This window comes from Rana temporaria, chromosome 1 (genome assembly GCF_905171775.1).
Source record: "Rana temporaria chromosome 1, aRanTem1.1, whole genome shotgun sequence".
Taxonomy (NCBI): domain Eukaryota; kingdom Metazoa; phylum Chordata; class Amphibia; order Anura; family Ranidae; genus Rana; species Rana temporaria.
The window spans coordinates 611297759-611316716 of record NC_053489.1 but is presented as its reverse complement, the minus strand read 5'-3'; the positions used below and the strand labels follow the sequence as shown (position 1 = coordinate 611316716).

At 41.6% G+C, this 18958-nt stretch overlaps 1 protein-coding gene across 3 annotated transcripts in view; it reads left to right on the top strand.

Moving 5' to 3' along the window:
* The window catches only part of LOC120924341 (charged multivesicular body protein 3), a 65975-nt gene that overhangs the window by 10676 nt on the left and 36341 nt on the right, over positions 1-18958 (top strand). The window contains exons 3-5 of one of the 3 annotated variants that reach the window (XM_040335234.1): positions 6400-6554; positions 8008-8123; positions 12283-14268. In XM_040335234.1, the coding sequence (XP_040191168.1) occupies positions 6400-6554; positions 8008-8123; positions 12283-13849 (1838 nt within the window). In that variant the 3' untranslated portion in view covers positions 13850-14268. Of the gene's footprint in view, positions 1-6399; positions 6555-8007; positions 8124-12282; positions 14269-18958 lie in introns of those variants that run through there. The other 2 variants (XM_040335235.1, XM_040335237.1) reach the window with 2 other exon arrangements.

Genomic DNA, 18958 nt, shown 5'->3' with positions numbered 1-18958 from the left:
CTTTTTATTTTTTATTTTTATTTTTTTCCCCATCTTTCTCTCTAGCCATCTTTTGCTCCCTTTTTTTTTTTTTTTTTTTTTTCTTCTTCTTCATCATATTCTCTATTTTTATTCCTTCTCTTACTCCTTGGGGGGGGGGGGGGTAATATGATCAGTGGCAGTGCTGGCGGGGAGTTCTGATCAGTCGACATAGGTGCTCTTGATCAGGGTCATCTTTTAATGGCAACTATAATCTCAGCTAGTGTAGAGCTGCACAATTAAAGGGGTACTAAAGGAAAACATTTTCTCCCTAAATAGCTTCCTTTACCTTAGTGCAGTCCTCCTTCACTTACCTCATCCTTCCATTTTGCTTTTAAATGTCCTTATTTCTTCTGAGAAATCCTCACTTCCTGTTCTTCTGTCTGTAACTCCACACAGTAATGCAAGGCTTTCTCCCTGGTGTGGAGAAAGCCTCTTGAGGGGGGAGGGGGCGAGCAGGCAAGTCAGGACACTCCCTACTTTGCAGATAGAGAAAGGAGCTGTGTGTTAGTGGGCGTCCTGACACTCCTGCTTGCCCCCTCAAGAGGCTTTCTCCACACCAGGGAGAAAGCCTTGCATTACTGTGTGGAGTTACAGACAGAAGAACAGGAAGTGAACATTTCTCAGAAGAAATAAGGACATTTAAAAGCAAAATGGAAGGATGAGGTAAGTGAAGGAGGACTGCACTAAGGTAAAAGAAGCTATTTAGCGAAAACATTTTTTTCCTTTACAACCCCTTTAATCGTTAAAAAAAAAATCGTGATCTCGATTCAACCCTTCTGAGATCTCCATTGCAAAGTTTGCCGATTCTTTCATATAACAAGTAGAGAGACTTATTTGCTCACTCAGCTGTCAAAATATCCGGGAAGTCTGCCAAGTTTTAACAGTAAACATTGTAACTAATGCTTCTTTCTTAGATCAAAGGGATAAACTACTGGGCAGTCTGCCAAAGAAAAAAATCTGGGCAGTCTGCCAAGTTTGTAACAACATCAAATACTAACTTTCTTAATAACTTTCTTCTTGGAGCAAACTTCTGTGTGTAAATGCAGGAAGTTTAACCACTTAAAGTCTAAATCTTTTTCTGACACTTGTTTTGTTTCTTAAGTTTAAAATCAATGGGCCAGATTCAGAGACATCCGCGGCGGCGTAACGTATCGCATTTACGTTACACCGCCGCAAGTTTTACGGGCAAGAGCTTGATTCACAAAGCATTTGCCTGTAAAGTTGCGGCGGCGTATCGTAAATCCCTCCGGCGCAAGCCCGCCTAATTCAAATGGGGTGTGGATCATTTAAATTAGGCGCGTTCCCGCGCCGAACGTACTGCGCATGCTCCGTTTTGAAATTTCCCGCCGTGCTTTGCGTGAAATGACGTCGCACCAACGTAATTTTTTGAACGTCGACGTGAGTTACGTCCTTTCCTATTCACGGACGACTTACGCAAAAAAAAAAAACTGTAAAATTCGACGCGGGAACGACGGTCATACTTTAACATGGCAAGTCTAAATATAGGCCAAGAAATAGCAGCTTTAAATATACGCCGGGAAAAGCCGACTAGCGACGACGTAAGAGAATGCGACGGCCGCGCGTACCTTTGTGAATCGCCGGAAAAAGCTAATTAGCATACCCGACGCGGAAAACGACGCGAACTCCACCCAGCGGGCGCCGAAGTATTACACCTACGATCCGAAGCCGTACGCCTGTCGGATAGAAGCCTAAACCCGTCGTATCTTGGTTTGAGGATTCAAACTAAAGATACGACGCGGCAAATTTGAAAATACGCCGGAGTATCAGTAGATACTCCGGCGTATTTCTTCTGTGAATCTGGCCCAATATTTTTTGCTAGAAAATTACTTTGAATTTTTTTTTTTTTTTTTTTAAAACAGGAAATGATTTTATATTTACTTATCTATTTACTAATGTTAGCATGAGGATTAAAAATAATCAATGTTGATTGGGAGAATGAAGTTTCACTTTAAGTAACTTCCAGTTCTCACCTAAGCAATAATGACATCCAATCAGATCAATTTAAAACTAGCAGAAAGGGGGGGAAAGGTGGATTTGGGCAAGGCAATATGCTGAGCAATTAAAAAAAAAAAAAAAAAGTCCCCAGCACACCTTTACGCTAGGCAGTAAAAAAATATAACCAAACTGGTCTTTGTCGCATACGTTTGGAAAAGCCACACCGCCACATCACCTCTGTTTTGATACTCTAAACTCCTTGTGTATCCAGCTAATGGGACATGGGTAGCAATGTCTATGGTAACGGGAGGAATCCTTTTCCTAAAATTACAGACGCCCAACAGAAGCCTAGACTGGCTCAGTGCAGCTGTATAAAATCTAACCATACAAACATGGCAACCACTCAGATAAATGTAAAGCTAGCGAAAACTAACATTTTAAATGTGACAGTCACAGGGCTAAAATCAAAGATCCTTATACTGGTGATAAAGCTTTGAGAAAAAGAAATTGGATAGTATGTGGGATTTTTAAGGTGCTTTCTTTCCAACCTCAGGAATAATTACACCCGCATAATATTATTATTATTATTATTATTATTTAAAAAACATTTTTTTAGATGAATTTTACTACATAACCCATCTTGTTATAAAGGATTTCATCCAAACATTAGAAATGATATCTAAGTGACAGTTCTACCTTGTGAATTTTGCCCATAACATTGTATACATATATCCAATAAATGACGCAAGAAAAAAATAGACAATACAATTGGGTAGAGGATGCTGTATTCCGGGGTTTTAAAGGTGCTAATAATAAGAGAAAACAAAAATGTATACAACATGCTTAAAGTGGATGTATACCCAGTGAAGTGAACAGCCTCAGATGATACACAAGGATGAAACAAATCTCCCTACATGTTACATGTATATCTGCTGTCTTCAGCTTTATATATTCTATAGAAAGTGCACATCGTGTTAGGATTTTTTTTTTCTTACTGTTAAGCAGTGGGAGTGGATTCTGGACATACAGCTTATTGGAGGAAAGGCACCCCCCCCCCCCCCCATATAGGCAGAGGAAGGAAGGAATGTGCAGAGCTGTGCTGTGAAAAGACCAGCTATTTGCTAATCTATTCATAGCATCCACCCAGGCACAAATTTCAGGCTGGTTTGATCTTGGTTGACAGAAGTTATCGTGCTGATAACAGGAGAACAGAGCAGCAGAAAGACACAGAACTTAGGGCTTTGGAGAGAGATAAGTAAACACTACAGACATGTGACCAGGTCAGATTTCATAGATCCGGGCGCTCAGCTGACTTGTTGGCTCTCTTCACTCTCTGGCTCACAGCTGCAGGAAGGGAGGGGGAGGGGGAGGACCTCATCTAAGCACCCAGTATCCTATGGCTACAGATGGGAAGATTTTTTACATTACACAGGGACACTTGTTATTATGGTACAGAGGGGATAAGACGATTTACCTGCAGTTATGAGAGCAGCAGCTGCTGACTGTTAATAAGGGCACTTACCTGTCCAGGGAGCCTGCGATGCAGAAATGCAGATCTGTCCGTCAGATCGGGTGCAGGCGCCATCATTCTGACTAAGGGAAACGGGCAGTGGAATCTTGCGTCTTCACTCCCGGTTTCTTACTGTGCATGCTCGAGTCACGCAGTGCTTTATGAATGGCCAGCTTGTCTTCTGGGGGACACACGGGTCACAGAAGACAGCGGGGAGGGGCGCAAGAGGACATGATGTTCTGCACCGCAGCCTGGATGGAATGGAAGTACAGGCTGTACTTCAAAAAAAATGTACTAAGGGAAAAAATATTAAATATCCAAAAACAAAAGGGTTGTATTTTGTTTTAATACCACCTCTCAAAAGTGGGTGGAACTCCGCTTTAAAATCCCACACGGTCATGGCCGCCATCAAGGGGTACAGGCATTACACCTGTAAGGGGCTCGATGGTCTTCAGGGGCCTGGCTGGCCCCCCTCCCGCTTATTATCTTGCGTCAGGAGAGAAGACATTACACTTGCCCCTGCCTAAAGCTGTGTAAGGGGCCCCAAAATTTGTGATGTCTGCCCTGCACACGGTATCCAATTTCTTTTCTTGTTTTGTTAAAGGGATGTAGTGCTAAGGTTATTCAATTATACACAAATAAGTGTGTTTGTGGTGTTAAAGCTTTGTGAACTGAACATATAATTTTTAACAATATACAATATAATTGTTTATAAAGCTCTGTAGACTATATATTTTTTTCCGTGCAAAGTTCAGATAACCTCTCCCCTTCTTCTCCATAATTATGGGGAGGTGCTCTGTAGTTCAGAGAGAACTGGAGGCAATTCTAACTGATAGCAGTCAGCACAGGCAGAGGACAAGAAGTTATCAGCTCACAAGATGATTTACAGGACAGAAAGTCAGTCCAAAAAAGTGTTCACTGAAACAATAGATGAGGGAGCATCTTCCGTTAAGGACATCTGTTCTAGTGACTTTATAAGACCTTAATTTTCAGGAAGAGAAGGGAAATCTCCACAATGGGACACAGAAAGGGGAAAGAACATTTGAAGGGAGTCTTAAAGTGTTACTAAACCCACAACAGTAAAATCAGTCTGTATATGCAGTAAAGCATGGTCACTATGGGTCCTAAGGGGTTAATCTTGTGTATTGTGTAAAAAGGCTATTTGATCCTGTCTTCTATGATCCTCCCCTTCTTTGTCCCCAATCCATCCCCTGCCTTGGAGGCATTCTGCACATGCTCAGTTTGGCGTTTGTGTGTTTTTGTTTTTTGTTTTCTTTTGTTTGGAAGGTTGCATGTGATTAGCACAGGGCCAATCATCACTGTCCAGACAGAGGTTCATGGGTCTTGCAGCCTCATAGGACAGTCAGAGTACAATAAAAACTCCTACAAGCTTTAACCAGATACTGATAGAAGTCATAAGACTGCTACAAACTGCTGATGAAAAAATGTATTTAGCAGTTTTATATTTTCTAAAATAATTGCATTTCCATGTTCTGTGTACTGTGGGAGACCAGATATAGTGAATGCAGGGTCCTGGGTTTAGTAACACTTTAAAGAGGAAGTAAACCCTCACAAAAAAAAAAACACCCTGCAAGAGTGAATTACTTACCTGAGATCGAAGCGACTCTCGCTCACCTCCTCTGTCGCAGCCATGATACCTGGAGTGACTTCCGGGGATCGCTGCTCCGGCGCTGTGACTGGCCGGAGCAGCACACGACAGCCGGCAGTGACGGCATGATCGTCTTCACTAGCGGCATGCTCAGTGCGCCTGCGCCGTAGACATCGGTGCAGTCTTTTCTGCAAATATCTCCTAAACCGTATATGTTTAGGAGATATTTCTTGCACCTACAGGTAAGCCTTAATCTAGGCTTACCTGTAGGTAAAAGTGGTCTGTAAGGGTTTACAACCACTTTAACTATTATCTAATCTTTACAAAACAAAAACAACAAATTTTTTTTTTTTTTAATCTACTTAAAATCTCTGTATTGCTCATTTTCCACCAATTTGTATATCTTACATTTTTAATTTTTGCTCATAATATGCCTGTTTTATATTGGTATCCTGCTAATTATTTTCTAACAATATTTATACACAGTATGGACCAGATTCACAATGGACTTACGACGGCGTATCTCCACGTACGCCGTCGTAAGTCCGAATCCGAGCCGTCGTATCTATGCGCCTGATTCCTAGAATCGGTTACGCATTGATTTGGCCAAGATACGAGCGGCGCGAGTCTCCTACGCCGCCGTCTCTTGTGTGCAATATTTACGCTGGCCGCAAGGGGCGCTTCCGTAGATTTACTTGTCAAATATGTAAATTGGGTAGATACGCCGATTCACAAACGTATTTGCGGCCGCTACGCCGCTTACGTCCGGCGTAAAGTTACCCCTGCTATATGAGGCGTAGGTAATGGAAAGTATGGACGTTGGCAAGCGTATCTTTTTACGTCGTTTACGTAAGTCGTACGTGAATGGGGCTGTGCGTAGGTTACGTTCACGTCACAGGCATTGAGCCGGCATAACTTAGGGAAAAAATTAAACGTGATACTGCGCATGCGCCGTTCTTTAAGCGCGTCATTTACGTGGGGGCATGATTGATTTACATACAACACGCCCACCTCTTCCACATTTGAATTAGGCGGGCTTACAGAGCAAGTGCTTTGTGAATACTGCACTTGCCCGTCTAAGTTGCGGAGGCGTAGCGTAAATAGGATACGCTACGCCGGAACAAAGATACGCTCTCCTACGTGAATCTGGCCCAATATTTGTAAATGTGCTTTATATCTTTTTGTGTGTGTGTGTGTGTGTGTGTGTGTGTGTGTGTGTGTGTGTGTCCCCTGTAAATTATATCTTGGATTTTGGTTCTGTGTTGAAATGACACTTTATATCCATTTTTTTTGTGTCCATCAGGTGACTTGATGGAAGGAGAGTTGTACTCTGCCCTGACGGAAGAGGAGGCCTCAGAATCCTGCTCCAGCACTAACTTCAGTGGAGAAATGCACTTCTATGAGCTGGTGGAAGACACAAAGGATGGCATCTGGCTGGTGCAGGTAACTGGATTTACGGTGTGTAGATGTAGATGTGTGCGCTGTGTAGTAAGATGTATGCACTGACGGTACATTGAATTTCCTTGCTGGATGCTTCGGTCTTTCATAGACCCCAACATTGAGATATTGAAGCCCTGGTACTTCTGTCACTTGTGAAAGTTTCTTATTCGAGTTTATGAACCACATCAGAGAAAATACACAGGCGGCCTGGGGCTGTAGCGGATTGGTATCTGATGGGTACATTTCATTGTTAGAGTTTGTGAGCTATAAAGAAGACAGAAGGTGGCCAATAATTAATAGATCTACCCTATACAAATAACTTTTGGTATGTATTTTTGCATCTGAGCTTTCAATAAATCATTCAAAACAATTAAAACTTCAAATTATGGAGGAATACAAACATGAAATGTGGTTGTAAAAGTTTTAAAATAGTTTACTTTTAATGTAATAAATGGGCACACTGGAGTGACAGCTCATGTTTTGAACTGGTTGGGTTCAGGCATAGTCCCATGTTGTGGATTATATTTATCTGTCAGTCTTGCAGGCATGGTTACTGTTACTTTATGTATATTTGTCTTGTGTACAATTCAGTACACACAATCATAGGATAGAGCTCCTTAATTTTGACTGCCACACCTGAATTTATCACTACAGTTCTATCCAGAACCTGTTTGACCGCATTGTACATAGGCATTGTTAAACCTGTCCGGGACAGTTCCTGTATTCATTTGTAGCTGTGCTTTTAGGTTAAAGGGGTTGTAAAGGTAAAAAAAATTCCCCTAAATCGCTTCCTCCTTCTCTTCCCTCATCCTTCCATTTTGCTTTTAAATGTCCTTATTTCTTTTGACCCGTACTCACTGTTTAATCCTATAGTGAAGATTCCGACTCCCCGCGGGGAATGGGCGTTCCTATCCAGAGGGAGGATGATTGACGGCCAGCTATGGCACGTCACGCTCCCCGAAGATAGCCGGAGTAGGTCTCGGCTCTTCACGGCGCCTGCGCACAGACTATGCGCAGGCACCGTGAAGAGCCAAGTCCTATTTCGGCTATTTCCGGAGAAGCGTGACGCGCCAGAGCCGGCTGTCAATCATCTTCCCTCTGGATAGGAACGCCCATTCCCTGGCCATGGAAAGTGACAGCCAAACTCAGTAGTGACATAATCCGTGGGAAGCCCTTCAGCTGTTGTACAGCCCTTCAATCTTTCATCTGAAATCCTACAGTCCAATTTATCTATAGCAGTCTGGAGTGTGTAGAAACGCCACCCCCCCTCCCCCTCCCATCTGCTGTCCACGTATGACCTATGTTGGGGGCAGTAAAAGGGTTGTGTTCTGCTGCCTTAATCCCCGGGGAGTCTCAAGTTATTTGAAAGCCCTTTTTACATGAATATGTTTAATAAAATCATGCGGTTTGACCTTTTTAATCTGTGCCCATCAGATATCATCCTCTGAGTTGCTGCTTATTTTTTTTCCAGGTGGTTGCGAATGATCGAAGTCCTCTAGTGAGTAAAGTGCACTGGGAGAAGATGGTGAAAAAAGTCACCAAGTTTGGCATCCGGACAGGGACGTTCAACTGCTCCAGTGACCCCAAGTGAGTAGAGACCTCTGTACATTTATAACAAAGATTAAAAAGATGGCTAAAGAAACCCTTTATTATGATGTAGGGTATTATCACGTGGCTGCTTTTCATAAAGATGGCTGTCCTGACTATTATTGTGGCCAATGGTGTGCATTTTAGACCATCCTTCCTTTTACCTGTGTTCTATCCCATTCTTTCTTTTTAACCTCTTCCACCCCTTTTAGCAAAACCCCCACCTAACATCACTTAAAGAGTACCTGTCATAATAGAACATTAGAGCCTGCATTTGCTGACCTCTCCTAAGAATGCTGGTTACCTGACTGTTAAGGCCCATATACACAATCGGATTTTCCAATGGGAATTGTGTGATGGCAGAGTTTTGTCAGAAAATGTGACCGTTTGTATGCTCCATCAGACAATTTGTTGTCTGCTTTTCGGACAACAAATGTGGGATAGCATGCTTTTAACATTTTCTGACAACAAATGTGTTCTGTCAGATTATCCGATCGTGTGTACACAAGTCCGTCAGGAAAAAAATCCAAAGTACAAACACGCATGCTCAGAAGCAATGCTAACCATAGCACAACATTAGCAGACGTTGCCCAAAGGGTGGTGCTAAAGAACTGAATAACCACATAGTTTCGTATTTGTTGGCTGACAACGTTTTGCCATCTGTATGCAGAGCAAGTTCAGTGCTCATAATTTATTTTTATTTTTTTTAACCACTGTATTGGTCACCAAAAAGTGTCACTTGGTGTCAGATCTGTCCACCGCAATGTCATTGTCCTGCTAAAAATCGATGATCGTCGGCAAAAAAAAGAAAAGAAAAAAAAAGTTTTTGTTTGTGCAAAAGTTATAGGGCCAGATTCACAGAAGAACGCCGGAGTATCTACTGATACGCCGGCGTATTTTCAAATTTGCTGCGTCGTATCTTTAGTTTGAATCCTCAAACCAAGATACGACGGCTTTTGGCTTTAATCCGACAGGCGTACGGCTTCGTACGCCTTCGGATCAAAGGTGTAATACTTCGGCGCCCGCTGGGTGGAGTTTGCGTCGTTTTCCGCGTCGGGTATGCTAATTAGCTTTTTACGGCGATTCACGAAGGTACGCGCGGCCGTCGCATTCTCAAGTCGTCGCTAGTCGGCTTTTCCCGGCGTATAGTTAAAGCTGCTATTTTGTGGTCTAAAGTTAGACTTGCCATGTTAAAGTATGGCCGTCGTTCCCGCGTCGAATTTTAATTTTTTATTTTTTTTTGCGTAAGTCGTCCGTGAATAGGAAAGGACGTAACTCGCGTCGACGTTCAAAAAATGACGTCGGTGCGACGTCATTTCGCGCAAAGCACATTTCAAAACGGAGCATGCGCAGTACGTTCAGCGCGGGAACACGCCTAATTTAAATGATCCACGCCCCATTTGAATTAGGCGGGCTTGCGCCAGAGGGATTTGCGCTACGCTGCCGCAACTTTACAGGCAAGTGCTTTGTGAATCAAGCACTTGCCCGTAAAACTTGCGGTGGTTTAACGTAAATGCGATACATTACACCACCGCTATTCTACCTGAATCTGGCCCATAGTGTCTACAATCAATATATACTTATTGGGATTTTTTACCAAAAACATGTAGCAGAGTACATATTGGTCTAAACCAGGGGTCTCCATGCTGCAGCTGTAGGGCCAGATGTGGCCCTTTGCTAGCCTTTATCTGGCCCTTGGGACACTATTCCTCCCACTGACACAAACAAGGGGGAACTATTTCTTCCACTGATACCAATGATGGGATACTAGTCCTCTTACTAATAAGAAGCACTACTTTTCCTCCTACTGACCACCAACCTTGAGGCCATATTTATTCTCACTGATGCTGGGCTCAGGACATTTTCTGCCCCCAGCAGGCCGCAATCCGGCCCTCCTAAAGTCTGAAGGACAATAAACTGGCCCTTGGTTTGAAAAGTTTGGAGACCCCTGGTCTAAAGTGATGAAACTTTATTTATTTTTTTTCTTTCAAAATTGACGGTGCGTATCGAAAAAAAATGGCCTGGTCGTGAATGTTCAGTCCAGTACAGGCAGCCTCTGGGTTACAAACATTTGACTTACAAACGACTCCTACTTACAGAGGGAGACAACAGGAAGTGAGAGGAAATCCACTTAAGGAAGGAAAATCCACTCCTGTAAGGGTTTTATCATGGGGGGGGGGGGGGGGGGGGGGGGTGTTTGTTGGGTCTCTTTTTTTTTATTTTTTTTTATTTTTTTTTATTTGCGATTTATACTTGTCTAGGTGGATGCTGCATCTGTCCTCCAATTGCCACTGGGACAAAAAGTGAGGTGAAATCTTCTTAACCCTTTGCTAGGCTATGCAAAAAAAACGTAAGGATTGTTTTTTGGGCTGTAGTTACACTTAGAAAATTTACCTTTTCCGACTTGCAACAAACCTACAGAAATCTTGTTTGTAACTCAGGGACTGCCAGCTTATTACTTTTTTATATTCAAGCACTGCAGATGAGCATTCGCAAGGAATCCTTGTTTATACAAGGTCTTGGTCTGCATCCAAAATGATGTGTTTTCCCACTGCTGCCATTTGGCAGACCTCAGCTGTGGGTCCATCCCCTGACTACCCCCCCCCCCCCCCACTCTCCCCCTTCTTTCTCTTTTTATCTGCTCCAGGCAAACTGTCCCTCGCCTTTCTTTTCATTTATGGCTACCCTTGTTCCTTTTTTCTCTCTAACCTTCGCTTTTTCTTACTTATTGACCTAACACTTCCTCCATGAACCAAGTGGCATTTTCTAGCTCCTTGCCTCCTAAGAGGCACTAACATCTGCTAAAACAGAGCACTCCCTATTGAACCACCCAGGGCCCCTATTCCTTTTAATGGCCATGGGGAACCTAATATTTTATTGTTCATGATGCTTTGTTTTCGCTTTGTTTTCGCTTATGACCTATAATAATGGGCTTGTCCACATTTCCTTGTTTAACCACTTGCCACGTGTGTGTGTGTGTGTGTGTATGTATGTATATATATATATATATATATATATATATATATATATATATATATACACATACACATACACATACACATACACATACACATACACACACACACCAGTCATTGCCCCACCTATGACTGGTCTTCACAGCAAGGAGCATTGGAAGGACGGAAGCATGTCAACAAACACACAGAATAACCAAGCTCAAGTTGCCAACCAATCAGCAACCAACCATTGCTGACTGGTTGGAAAGTTGAGCTTGGTTATTCTGTGTGTTTGTTGGCATGTGTGTATCTATCTATCTATCATATATATAATATATCATAGATAGATACACACATGCCAACAAACACACAGAATAACCAAGCTCAACTTACCAACCAGTCAGCAATGGTTGGTTGCTGATTGGTTGGTAACTTGAGCTTGGTTATTCTGTGTGTTTATTGACATGTGTGTATCTATCTATATCTATATCTATATCTATATATATCAGCAGAATGGCATGGCTGCACAAAGGGACATATCTGTACATCCCTCAGACTTTATGTCCGCCGGGTGCCCGCGATCGTCTCACGGAGCGGCAGAATGGGGATATGCCCATGTAAACAAGGCATTTCCCTGTTTTGCTTAGTGACAGGACACCGATCTACTGCTCCCTGTCATCGGTTGCAGTGATCTCTGTCGTGTCACTCGTAGCCCAGCCCCCCACAGTAATAAAAATTCCATAAATATATCCCCTATTTTTTGGGGATATTTATTATAGCAAAAAGTGAAAAATATTGCTTTTTTTTTTTTATTTTTTTTATTTTATTTATCACCTTTTTTTTTGTGTATAGCGCAAAAAATAAAAACCGCAGAGGTGTTCAAATACCACCAAAATAAAGCTAAATTTGTGGGGAAAAAAGGACGTTAATTTTGTTTGGGTGCCATGTCGCACGACCGCGCAATTGTCGGTTAACGCAAAGCAGTGTCGAATCGCAACAAATGGCCCGGTCATTGGGCAGCCAAATCCTCCGGGGCTAAAATGGTTAAACTCGCCTCTGTTCGCCCAACTGTTTTTTATCTACCATCTCTACAAAAACCCAATAAATCTTTTGTGAAACAAAATTGTGTTTTAACAAAGCTTCAATAATATTGCATTTTCTCTTCACAGTACTCTTACCCTCTCCTGTTTTTTTTTCTCTTGTAGATACTGCAGGAAGAGAGGATGGATTAGGTCCACCCTTATTATGTCTGTGCCTCAAACTAGCACTTCAAAGGGAAGAGTCATGCTGAAAGAGTACAGTGGACGCAAAATCGAAACAGAGCATATTTTTAAGTGGATAACTGCACACGCCGCTTCACGGATCAAAACTGTTTACAAGTCCGAGCACTTGAAAGAAGAATGGAACAAAAGTGATCAGTACAAGGTCAAGTTGTACCTCTTCGCAAATCTTGATAAGCCGCCAGCTTTCTTCTCGGCACTGAGTGTGAAATTTACCGGGAGAGTGGAATTTATCTTTGTCAATGTCGGTAATTGGGACAACACGAGCTACATGACAGAAATTGGCATATCCAGAACACCTTCCTATGTTTTGAAGACCCCAGAGGGAATTTATAAATATGGAAATAATACAGGCGAGTACATCTCCCTCCAAGCTATGGATTCCTTCCTGCGCACCTTACAGCCCGAAGTCAATGACTTGTTTGTGCTCAGTTTGGTCTTGGTGAACCTCATGGCTTGGATGGACTTATTTATCACTCAAGGAGCCACCATCAAAAGATTTGTGGTTTTAATCAGCACTTTAGGGGCCTATAATTCCCTGTTAATCATTTCCTGGCTGCCAGTGTTGGGATTCCTACAGTTGCCCTACCTAGACAGCTTTTATGAGTATAGTCTAAAGTTACTCCGCTTTTCTAACACGACCACTTTGGCTTCATGGGTAAGAGCTGACTGGATGTTCTACTCTTCCCATCCTGCCCTTTTCTTAAGCACTTATCTTGGTCATGGCTTACTCATAGATTACTTTGAAAAGAAGAGACGTCGAAACAACGCCGATGAAATCAATGCCAATAACTTAGAGTGGCTGTCCAGCCTCTGGGATTGGTACACTAGTTATCTTTTCCATCCGATCGCCTCTTTCCAGCACTTTCCCAACAACTCTGACTGGGATGAAGACCCAGATCTCTACCTTGAGCGGCTGGCATTTCCAGATTTGTGGCTTCACCCTCTGATACCCACCGACTACATCAAAAATCTACCCACCTGGCAGTTCCAGAGTCATAGGCATTGCGTAGAAGAAGACCTCTCGGAAGGTTCTATAGAAAGCGAAAGTGACTCTGAAACTGAGCCTTCTAACGGCGCAACTTGTCAATGTCAAGCACTTGAAGTCCATACCAACTGTAGCACAGCTAAGCCTTCAACGGAAACCACTGACCAAACTTGCTCATCATGTATTGACACACAAAAAAGAGGCAGCCCATGTGGAGGAAAAGTCAGGGCTTATGGTTCTTATTGCACTGAGGAAGACCTAGAACCAGATTGGTCTGTGTGGCCGGTAAACATGTTGCACTGTACAGAATGTGTTGTGTGTCTTGAGAATTTTGAGGATGGTTCTCTACTTATGGGTCTACCTTGTGCTCACGTATTCCACCAAAACTGCATTGTGATGTGGCTGGCTGGAGGTAGACACTGTTGCCCGGTTTGCCGTTGGGCATCCTACAAAAAGAAAAATTACAGTCACCAAGCATCATTGTCAAGTACCACTGTCTCTTAGCGCCCGCGTTTTTGCCTGTGAGCTTACTTGCCTGTTTATGCTTGTATCTGTTAGAAACTTAAGTGGTTTGATGTCCTGTTTTCAGTCTTCACATTGGAACTAATACAAAGTTCTGTCAATGTCCATGGTCCCTCATCATCTGTCTTGTTGCCTTGTGTGTTCAATGTCAATGCATACGTAACCAGAAAAAAAATATTTTTATGATTTTGAAAAATATTCCTATTTCATTGTACTATTTTTTAAAACAAGATTAATCTTCCGCCAAACTCTAGAAGAAATATCATGTTGATTTATTTTTGATTGCTAGTTTCTATCAACCTTGCTCAGCATTTCAGAAGCTTGTGAAGGTACATTATGAAAGTTTAATCAAATGGGATAAGTGTTATTTTTAATAAATCATGAACACTGGTTTCTGCTCATTTTATTGAAAGAAGATTTGTTCTTCTAAAGAAAATAAAGGTTTTCAATTGACAGAATAAATAGCTAAAAGTTGTGGACACCTAATTATCACACCTACAGGTGTGTGAACAAGTAAGTATACCCCCTGTGATTTTTTTTCATCATATTTCAACAGGCAAACATTGGATGTTGATTTAAAGCGGTGTTTCACCCTAAAAACAAATTTCTAACATGCCATCAAGCATACTAGCATGATTTACAGTACACCTTTCTTTTATTTTTTGGCGCCGTACTCGCTGTTTACTGCCGTAATGAAGTTTCAGACTCCCCGCGGGGAATGGGCGTTCCTATGCACAGGGAAGATAATTGACGGCCGGCTATGGCGCGTCACGCTCCCCGAAGATAGCCAAAATAGGACTTGCCTCTTCACGGCGCTATACGGCGCCTGCGCACAGACATCGGAGCTGACTGCGCAGGCGCCGTGAAGAGGCAAGTCCTATTTCGGCTATCTTCGGGGAGCGTGACGCGCCATAGCCGGCCGTCAATCATCTTCCCTGTGCATAGGAACGCCCATTCCCTGCGGGGAGTCTGAAACTTCATTACGGCAGTAAACAGTGAGTACGGCGCCAAAAAATAAAAGAAAGGTGTACTGTAGATCGCGCTAGTATGCTTGATGGCATGCTAGGGAAAAAAAAATGTTTTTTTAGGGTGAACCCCTGCTTTAAGGCTCTGTTCACACCTAAGCGTTTTGTTTTCAGGCAGAAAGTCGGTTACATGGCCTGTAATCTGCCAAAAAAGAAGCTCCTGTAATTTTTTGAGGTTCGGGTGTTTTGCTTCAGATGACAAAATGCTCAGATGTCAACAGGGGCCATTGAAATGAATGGGATTCGTTTTTTTGGGCGTTTTTAGAGCTGAGGCTTACAGCAGAAAAAAATCGCCTAGGTGTGAACAGAGCCTAAATAGTGCCTAGTGATATACTTGGACAAATGACATAAAATTAATACGCTATATTAATTTTCATGAACAAAATTTTGTGAAAATGCAGATTTGTTATATGTAAATGGTAAGTACACCCCTGCATTTACCACTAATTAAAATCTATGAAATGAGAATTTTTGCGTTCAAGATTAGGAGGCAATGATTAGAACCCCCTTAGGGAGTAGCAGATAGAACCTGTCTTTGTTTAACTCCCAGACATCTGGGGTCTGGTGTTCTCCTTTTGCTACTGACATTTGTGATGTCATCATACAAAGATCCATAGAACTCTCTAAGGTGGAGGGTTGTTGATGCCTAGGAGTTTGGCAGGGATTTAAAAAAAATGCCAAATGATTTGAAATCAATCATTGCACTGTAAAGAAGAAAATAAAATCTCCTAGTGGTATAGATTTTAAACTTATCTTAATTTTATCCAGGACTGGCTGACCCAACAACTTCAGCCCAAGAACTAACCATTTAATGCTAAAAGAAGTCTTCAAGAATTCCCAGAATTCCATCACAGGGTGTCTGGGTGACTCTTGTAACAGTTGGGGTTAAGTGCAGTCGTCTAAAATCTGAAAGGGATTGCACAAATGTAACCTGAATGAGTTAATTTTAGACAGCAAAGGCTTTTTCTTGAAGCAGAGCTTCACCCTAAAGTGGAACTCCCGCTGATCGGAACCCTCCCCCCTCCGGTGTCACATTTGACACCTTTCAGGGGGGAGGGGGGTGCAGATACCTGTCTAAAGACAGGTATTTGCACCCACTTCCGGCTACACAGTCTCGGGCAGACTGCGGGCATGACGTCACCTCCCGACGCCCCCTGTTGTGTTCTGGGAACACTCGGCTCCCAGTACACAGCTGGAGCCAATCGGCAGGCGTAGCGCGACTCGCGCATGCGCCGTAGGGAACCGGGCAGTGAAGCCGGAGCGCTTCACTTCCTGGTTCCCCCACCGAGGATGGCGAGGGGAGCAGCAGAGTGACGAGCGATCGCTCGTCCTCTGCTGCGGACGGCGCTGGACTCCAGGACAGGTAAGTGTCCTAATATTAAAAGTCAGCAGCTGCAGTATTTGTAGCTGCTGGCTTTTTTTTTTTTTTCAGCGCACATCCGCTTTAACATTTAGAGCAGGTCTACAGTTTGCCATATAAACAAAGACCAGGCCTTCTGGAACAATGTGTAGAAGACTGATCAAACAAAGATATAGCTGAGTGATCACAGTAATGTTAGACATGTTTATACCAACCTACAATAGCATTTTAAAAGAACCTCATAGCTTTGTATACATTCTGCATCTTCTCATTGGCAAAGCTCCGGTTTGATCCCCATTAAATCTTTGTCGGGGATAATGAAATAAGCAGTTCATGCTAAGAAACCCACAAATATCTTGGAACTTTGCATGGGGAAATTGATATTTTTGAACAATCTCAGAGACTAGAGGGCAGGTACAAAATGAATAAAAGGAAATTATAAGAGTGGGTATGGTGCTGCTGATGAGGTAAAAATAAATGTTGCGCAAATTAAGTGTCAAACAAAGGTAAATATTTAATTAAATATAATAGCTTCTGTAATTCCATAAACCGTTTATTGAATATGAAGGTAAAATATTTCACTTACAGCAGTTAAAAACATCAAGCATTGAAAACAGGAAGTCCGGAGCTCGCTGCCCTACGGACTCAAACTTGATGTGAAGTAGTGACGCTCTAACTCTGTCTTGCACGTTTCATCATCAAGACTTCATCAGAAGTGGGCGCTTTGGATGAAGTGCATTATTTTACTTTATTTTTATTTTTTTATATATTCAATAAACTGTTTACGAAATTACGCTATGGAGGCTTTTATTATCCCTACATGGTACCACTGTGACAAAGCATGCTCTGGAGATTGAGGCAACCACAGAAAGATCTATATACAACTGTGATTGCGCACTACCCTTTGAAGGAGGACCTTCATTTGGTAAGTGCATTCAAATAGGGGGGAAGCACGAGTGATATGCAGACAATGCTTTCCTGTGTGGAAACTGCAACACTTCTGTTCACTTATATGATTTAAAGACTTTTTGGTTCATAAGACGATTTCACCAGTGGACTTCATATTTAACTTCACTTTTAATTTACTTATCGATGTAGAACTTCTATAAATGTACATGAGATTTGTTTTGATATTTGAGCACTGTGGAATTTTTTTGATTTTATTTTTGCATTATATGGTATGTTTTACCTTTTTTTTTTTTTTTTTTTTTTTTTTTTAGGTTAACACTGTTTTACTTGCATTGCATTTACATATTTGTGCAGTTTCTGGCAGTAGTGAATTGTATTTGGACGATTTTTATTTATACATATATATGATTTTATGTATTGCGTTTTTTGCACACTTTATGCAATATGGTAATATTTACCTTTTTGTATGACACTTATTTTACCTCATTATCAGCGCCATACCCAGTCTTATAATTTTCCTTTTTATTCATTACTGACATCTGCTTTGACAGTTGGTTTCAGTGGGGGCTGCAGCTTGTTACATAATATTTTTGCAATATAATATTTTTGACATTTAGTCTAGCAGTCTGTAGCGTGGTACTATCCTCTTTTTTTTTTTTCTTTTTTTTTAGTTATACAAAATGACTACATAAAGTAATTTCTGCTAAATGGGGCAAAACCGTCTTTTGATCCCAGAGGCCACAGTACACCATTATAGTTATTGATATTTTTTGGGGGAAATGATTAAAAATACAAGAAAATATGTTGTCTTTTCAATCGAGCATAGACCCTTTATCTGTAGGCACTGTTTAAATGAAGATCTAGTGTGTACCTGTTCAAATATGTTAAAAGAATACATTCATTGAATTTATATGATTTAGTTGAATATTCTATTAAAAAAAATAAAGAGCATTAATATAGTATTTTTCCCCACTGATCCTTTTCCCATAGCAGCCTTCACAACATGTCTTTATTTAGTATTACAGGTACTTCGATATAGCACTGTCAATTTACACAGCGATAGAGATATATACAGTTGTGCTCATAAGTTTACATACCCTGGCAGAATTTATGATTTCTTGGCCATTTTTCAGAAAATATGAATGATAAAACTTTTTTCTTTCACTCATGGTTAGTGTTTGGATGAAACCATTTATTATCAATCAAATGTGTTTACTTTTTAGATCATAATGACAACAGAAACTATACAAATTACCCTGATCAAAAGTTTACATACCCTGGCGATTTTGGCCTGATAACATGCACACAATTTGACACAAGGGGGTTTGAATGGCTATTAAAGGTAACCATCCTCACCTGTGATCTGTTTGCTTGTAATTAGTGGGTGGGTGGGTGTATTTATGGATAAAAGGTCAATGAGTTTCTGGACGCCTTACAGACCCTTGCATCTGTCATCTAGTACTGCACTGACGTTTTTGGATTCTGAGTCTTGGGGAAAGCAAAATAATTGTCAAAGGATCTGTGGTAAAAGGTAATTTAACTGTATAAAACAGGAAAGGGATATAAAAAGATATCCAAGAAATGAAGTGCCAATCAGCAACTCTAGTGGAAAATGAGGGGTTCTGTTGGAACCAAACAACGGTCAGGTAGACCAACTAAAATTGTAGCCACAACTGCCAGGAAAATTGTTCAGGATGCAAAGAAAACCCCCAAAATAACTTCAGGTGAAATACAGGACTCTCTGAAGACATGTGGTGTGACTGTTTTAGGAGGTACCTGAAGAAAGATGGGCTGCAT